At 62.1% G+C, this 6298-nt stretch overlaps 2 protein-coding genes across 2 annotated transcripts in view; both read left to right on the forward strand.

The window, feature by feature from the left end:
- The first annotated feature begins 44 nt into the window (after positions 1 to 44).
- On the forward strand, positions 45 to 3296 carry LOC104121980 (deoxyribonuclease-1). The gene is made up of 8 exons (XM_035889694.1): positions 45 to 191; positions 758 to 846; positions 1014 to 1097; positions 1239 to 1354; positions 2210 to 2322; positions 2632 to 2789; positions 2874 to 2970; positions 3243 to 3296. The coding sequence occupies exons 1-8, from the start codon at positions 45 to 47 to the stop codon at positions 3294 to 3296; spliced, it is 858 nt and encodes a 285-aa protein (XP_035745587.1).
- A 1893-nt stretch (positions 3297 to 5189) lies between these two features.
- LOC118451795 (deoxyribonuclease-1-like 2) overlaps positions 5190 to 6298 on the forward strand; it is a 5203-nt gene continuing 4094 nt past the window's right edge. Inside the window, exons 1-2 of the mRNA XM_035889695.1 lie at positions 5190 to 5336; positions 5683 to 5771. Of these exons, the coding sequence (XP_035745588.1) occupies positions 5190 to 5336; positions 5683 to 5771 (236 nt within the window). The remainder of the gene's footprint in view (positions 5337 to 5682; positions 5772 to 6298) is intronic.

Raw genomic sequence — 6298 nt, forward strand, 5'->3', positions numbered from 1 at the left:
CCAGCCAGGGCAGCTGAGCCCATCCCTGCCCCTCTGCACACAGGATGGCGGCCTCGAAGGTGGTGTTGTCGCTGCTGGTTGCAGCTCTCCTACTGCACGTGGCCACGGCACTGAAGATCAGCGCCTTCAACATCAGGGTGTTTGGGGACCACAAGATGTCCAACCAGACTATCGCAGATATCATCGTCTCTGTGAGTGCTGGGGGAGAGGAGTGGTCCTGGGCCACTCTCTGGCCTCTGGGATGCAGCCAGCTTGGGGCAGTTGGACACTAGCTTTCTGCAGGCGTCCGTCCATCCACGTGTCCATCCGTGCATCCACCCACCCATCAATCCACCTGTCCACACACCCCCATCCATCCACCTATCCCTCCATCCATCCACCCATCCATCTGTCCATCCATCCATCCATCCATCCATCCATTGTCTCCAACCTTGGACCATCTCCACTCTTGCCGGTCCCCAGCCAAGGATGGGTGGTGCTTGGTTCTGCCCCAGGTTCCTCACTCAGTGCAGTCTGTGAGCAAGGAGCTGCTGGGATGGTGGGTGGCAGACAGATGGGTGTTGGAGCGCACTGTGTCACCCCAGGGTCCTTCCAAGTCAGGAGGACACCAGCAGAGGAGCTCCCTCCCTGGCTCTCGGGTCCCTGCTGACCCCCTGTTGCCAGCCTGGGAGCCTTCAGAGCCCAGCCCAGGCACCCATGGGTGCCCCCATGAGCAGCTCCTGGCCAGGGGCAAGCAGCTCTGAGCTTGTCCCCTTAGATCCTGTCAGGATACGACATCACCGTGGTGCAGGAGGTCCGGGACAGCGACCTGAGCGCTGTGAAGAAGCTTGTGGACCAGCTCAACAGGTGACCCCAATGGCACGGGGTGGGGGGTGCCTGCAAATGGGATGCCAGGACAGATCCTGGCTGGTGTCTCACTGTGCCAGGGCACCTTTGGCTCAGATGGAAAGAGCCTGCTGGGTGCTGGGGGGCATTGGGAGCCTCTTCTCACCCTCTCCCCATCTTGCTTCCAGTGCATCCCTGCACCCATACAGCTTTTTGAACAGCATCCCCCTGGGTCGGAGCAGCTACAAGGAGCAATACCTCTTCATCTACAGGTAAGGGATGCCACCAAGGTCTGGCATCCCCCATGTCACCTGCTGTCCCCCCCAGCGGCCCCCAAAGGGAGGTGGGTACCTTTGGGGGCCCTGGCTGTGGCAAGAGCAGTGCTGAGGGGCTGCCCCACTCTCTTCCTGCAGGTCAGACATGGTCTCCGTGCTGGAAAGCTACTACTATGATGATGGCTGCGAGTCCTGTGGGACTGATACCTTCAGCAGGGAGCCCTTCATTGTCAAGTTCTCCTCGCCCACCACACGTGAGCAGAGCCAGTGCATGGCAGCACCTCGGTGGCACCGGGGGCTGCCCAGACCTGGCATGGGGTCCCCTCTGCGTGGGGCTGAGCCCAGAGCTGTGCCTGCTGGGTTGGGGGATTACACCCTGGAGCCCAGCTCAGGGACTCCAGGGGGTTCTTCACTGCTTTGGGGCATTTTCCCACCCATGGGTGCTCAGGGATCATGGGTACCTGCCCAGCATAGCCAGCACTGCCTGCTGTTTCCCACCATGTGCTATCTCCCATCATCTGCCATCTCCTCCCATTGCCTGGCATCTCCCACCGTGCACTCTTTTCAGTTGCATGCCATATCACCTCTCCAGCTGTTTCCTGTCGTGTCCCACATCCCATCACCTACCACCTCCCATCTTGTGCCGCATCCCACCATCTGCTTCCTCCAGTTGTGTGCCATCTCCCATCACCTCCCATCTCCCTTCATGTACCATATCCCATCGTGTACCATCTCCCATCACCTCTCATCTCCCACCTTGTGCCATCTCCTATCCCGTGCCATCACCTCTACCTCTTCGGCAGCTCCCCAGGGTACACACACTCTCCCATCTCTCTCCCACTCCCATATCCTTCCCAAAACCAAGTTGGCTTGGAAAAAGTGATGGGAAACAAGCAGCAAATCCCAAACCACATGCAGAGAGATGGAGCTCCCAACTGGAAATGCCGGCCTGGAGGACAGGCAGACCACAAAAAGCCAAAGCACCCTTTCCCTTCAGCAGCTTTTCCTGGCTGGTAGCTGGGGCTTGGCCCAGGGTGGTCCCCCGGGGTTCTCACTCCCTTCCCGGGTGCTGCACCTGAGCTGGGGGCTGACGGGTGCCTGTCTGGCAGAGGTGAAGGAGTTTGTGATGGTGCCCCTGCATGCTGAGCCCAGAAGCGCGGTGAACGAGATCGACATGCTCTACGACGTCTACACTGACATTGTCAACAAGTGGGCGACTAACGTAAGTGGTGGCGGGGAGCTCGGCTCCTCCCTGGGGCAGCCAGCCAGGCTGGGGTACGGCCACCACATATCCCGGTGGCCATCCTGGCATGGATGTGTCCCATGGGAGATAGCTCATACCCACTGGAGTAGGTGCCACCCCGGCAACATCTGGGCAGGGAGCTGCTGGCTGGCTCCGCTGTCATTACTGGGGGCTTGTCCCCCCATGCTGGGGAGCCCCAAGGGGGCTTCTTGCTGCCCCGTAAGATTTTAGGGAGACCTTGATGCCCCGTAAAGTCCGTGGGCAGGGACACAGCGTGCTGCCCTGCAGAACATCCTGCTCCTGGGCGACTTCAACGCCGACTGCTCCTACGTGACCAGCGCCCAGTGGCCGTCCATCCGCCTGCGCTCCCTCGATGCTTGCGAGTGGCTCATCCCCGACAACACCGACACCACCGTTGCCAGCACCACTGACTGTGCCTACGACCGGTGGGTGCTGTGGTGATGGCACAGGGGCTGGCACGGGGGGGACCGGTGGGTGCTAACACCCTCATGATACCCCCGCCCCGGCAGCATCGTCGCCTGCGGCACCGCACTGCGCCAAGACATCGTGCCTGGCTCTGCCACTGTCAACAACTTCCAGAAGACTTTCCACCTTCAGAGCAAGGATGTGAGTGAGGGACCGGGGCACACGAGCCCGCCGGCACCAGGATCCAACCCACCATGACTCCTGGGAGCGCCAGTGGGCTCCCTGTTGCCCAGGGCGCACCCAAGGGTGGCCTGACCCCAACCCCTGCACTGATGCAACCCCCCAGCCAGAGTATTTTGGGGTACACTCTAAATTTTGGGGTTGGAGTGGAGTGTTGGGGTCCCAGCTGGCCATGACAGTGGTGGCGGGTCCAGACGAACTCAGCCACCTCTCTGCTTCCCCCCCACACCCAGGCTTTGGCTGTCAGTGACCATTTCCCGGTGGAGGTGACCCTGAAAGCCCGCTGAGCCTGTCCCCTCACCGGTGGCTACCAGGACACCCTGACAAGCCCCTGCATCCCTCACGGGAGCCCACGCACCACCAGCGCCAGCCAAGCTGCCCTTCATCTCTGCAAGGAGCCGCTCTTCAGGGTCTTGTGGGAGTGGGATGCTTTCTGCATTAAAAAATGAGCCTTTTCCAGCCCTTGCAGCTCTGGAAGGAGGGTCCCTTCAGCTCCCTCAGCAGCTCCCCCATGCCCAACCCCCCCGTCCTCCTGCCAGGGCTGGAGCCAGGGAGGTCCCCAGGGCTGGGGATCCCCTTCTGCCATCGAGAGCCCCAGACCCACAGGGCAGCAAGCTGCCAATGGGAAAAGCAGGGACACCGGGAAGGACCTGGGAGGTTCAGGGCAGGATTTGTCCCCCTCGCCGGGTCTCAGGATGCCATTCCGCTGGCTTGGGAGCCTCATCCTGCTGGAGCCTGCCTGTCTGCGGGGCGGCTGATGGGGCACTGACAGCGAGGGTGGGGGGAGGTGGGCACATGAGTCAGTTCCTGGGGGGTTCGGTGCTTCCCGGGGGGGGTTTTGGTGCCGACGCGGTACCGAGGGATACCAGACTCATCCCATGACTGGGCGTGAGGATGCAAAACCCGGCAGCGCACGTAAGAGCACGGCAAGCCCCAACACGAACAGCCGTCGCCTCCCCGCCCACCCCACTGCTGGCACCCTGGCAGAACCCCCTCCCTCAGTCGAGGTGACACCACGTACCGGCGTGACGCCACATGCCAGCATGACGCCATGTGCCGGCGCAGGGGATGCCGGCTCCACTGGGGCTGCTTTGATTTGGGTCACCAGTGGGGCTGCTTTGGGTCACCAGTGGGGCTGCTTTGGGTCACCAGTGAGGCTGCTTTTGGTGACAACTGGGGCTGCTTTTGGTGACAGCTGGGGCTGCTTTGGGTCACAAGTGGGACTAATTCTGGGTAACTGCCGGGGCTGCTGCGAGGCTGAGCAGCCACCCCATCTTGCCGAAGCTGGGGGTGCTCAGCCTGCCTGACCCAGACACCCCGCCGTTTCCTTCCCTCCCCTCTAATTACACCATCTGAATCATCTTCAAGCCATCGCCCATCACTGCCTGCCTGGCTGCCGTGCCCCATGCCATGACCTGGGGGGCCACCCCAGCTGCGGCACCCCGAGTCCTGCACGCCCACCCAGCCCCACCAGGATGCCCCAGCACCCCTGCACCTCCCCGGTCGCCCTTCGCCACGTCGGCACAGGGGCGGCTATGCCGGCCCCACCCTGCCACCCTGTGGGTTTTTGGTTTCCCAATGTGGGAAGGAGCCCAAAGCTGTGCCAAAACCCCCACGGGGGTGTCCGACTCATCCTGCTTTGCCGGCACCTCCACTGGGAATAAAGCTGCCCATCCGGCTGCTGGGAGGGCAGAGGTGCTGCGCATTCGACACGGTAAGGACGGATCCAGGCTCGGCACCTTTGGCCGCGAACCGGGAGGGACTGGGATGAGCTGGGATGAGCTGGGATGAGGAGTCGCTCCCTTACTCTGACCGTGGGGGCTGTGGTCAAGTTTAAGGATGCAAAGCAGCCCAGGGTGCTGGTGGCAGTGGCTGGGGGTGGGGGGGGGTGGGGGGGTGGGGGGGGGGGGGGGGGCTCTGTGGGGCAGCGGCCCCTTCTCAGGCTGCGTCTCAGGTTTTGGGGCCACGAAATAAATTCCTGGGACCGACAAACTGGCAGACAGCCCATGCCGGCTCCGCAGGCTGCTCCGGGCGGTGCTCACCATGGCACATTGTCGCACGCCAGGACTTAGGAAGGACCTACATGGATATTTTTTTTGCTCTATCCCCAAATCCAAAGCAATTTTCCAAGTTCAGCTCCCATCGCTGCATCCCTGTGGCTTGGCATCCCTCCCGGAAGGATGGGGACTGTGGCCCTGGTGCTGTCCCTGCTGGCTGTGGCTCTCCTGTGCCCGGCCACTGCCACGTTGCGTGTGGGAGCCTTCAACATCCAGGCGTTCGGAGACACCAAGATGTCCAATGAGGAAGTGGCGGGCATCATCGTCAGTGTGAGTACAGCCAGGGATGGGCTTTGGGCAGACCCAAAATGTGGCTCCCATGCCAGGGGATATGTGGGGAGATGGCCATGGATGGGATGGCTTCCCAGTGCTGGGGATGCCCTGGGTGGATGAAGGCTCAGTGAGGACCAAGGTGGGATGGCAGGCACACCCCGCAGTCCCTCTGAACCCTCCGTGGGGACATCTGCCCTGACACCGAGGGGTATGCGGGTCCCCGTGGTGCTGCACCCAGCACCGCATCGAGGTGCCTGGCTGGGGGACGGGTGGGAAAGGAGAGGGTGGCCCTGAGCCCACAGCAGGCTCCTTCTTGCCATCGTCATCCCTCTCGTCCCCACAGATCCTGCACCGCTACGACGTGGCACTGGTCCAGGAGGTTCGCGACTCCGACCTCAGCGCCGTCACCCAGCTCATGGAGCACCTTAACAGGTACGAGTGGGACTGGGGCCGAGAGCGCCTGGGCTGAGACGCCAGCATTAGCAGGGAAAGCCAACCTGCGTGACCAACAAAAGTCCAAAACAAGTCCATCAGCAGAGAGTTTGGTTTTGGAAAGGGGAATAGGAGAAAAAAGCTGGAGTGAGGCTTTGAGTGGGCACTGAAAAACCCACCAGGAATAATTCAGGGAGGGGAAGGGGGACACAAGTGGCACAAAACCCCTCCGAAAGCTGCAGTCCCACAGGAGCACACAGGATGGAAAGGAACTACAGCTCTGGCAAGCTCCATCCCCCAAATCCAACAGGACGGGGCAGAGGCGAGCTGGGGGGTGCCAGCTTGCACCCCAAGACCCTGTGAGTGGCAGGGGGACCCCGGGATGGACCCAGCAGCTGATGATGCTCTGAAGCAAGTGGCTCGGGCACTCCAGGAGGAAAAGGGGCTGCTGGGGTGGGCTAAAACTGGCCACTGCTGGCTGGCAGCCCCCCGGCTGGGCGGGGGGTGTCACCCATTTTGGGGGGGGG

The sequence above is a fragment of the Egretta garzetta genome, unplaced genomic scaffold (assembly GCF_000687185.1).
Source record: "Egretta garzetta isolate BGI_Z169 unplaced genomic scaffold, ASM68718v1 scaffold372, whole genome shotgun sequence".
In the NCBI taxonomy this organism is placed as follows: domain Eukaryota; kingdom Metazoa; phylum Chordata; class Aves; order Pelecaniformes; family Ardeidae; genus Egretta; species Egretta garzetta.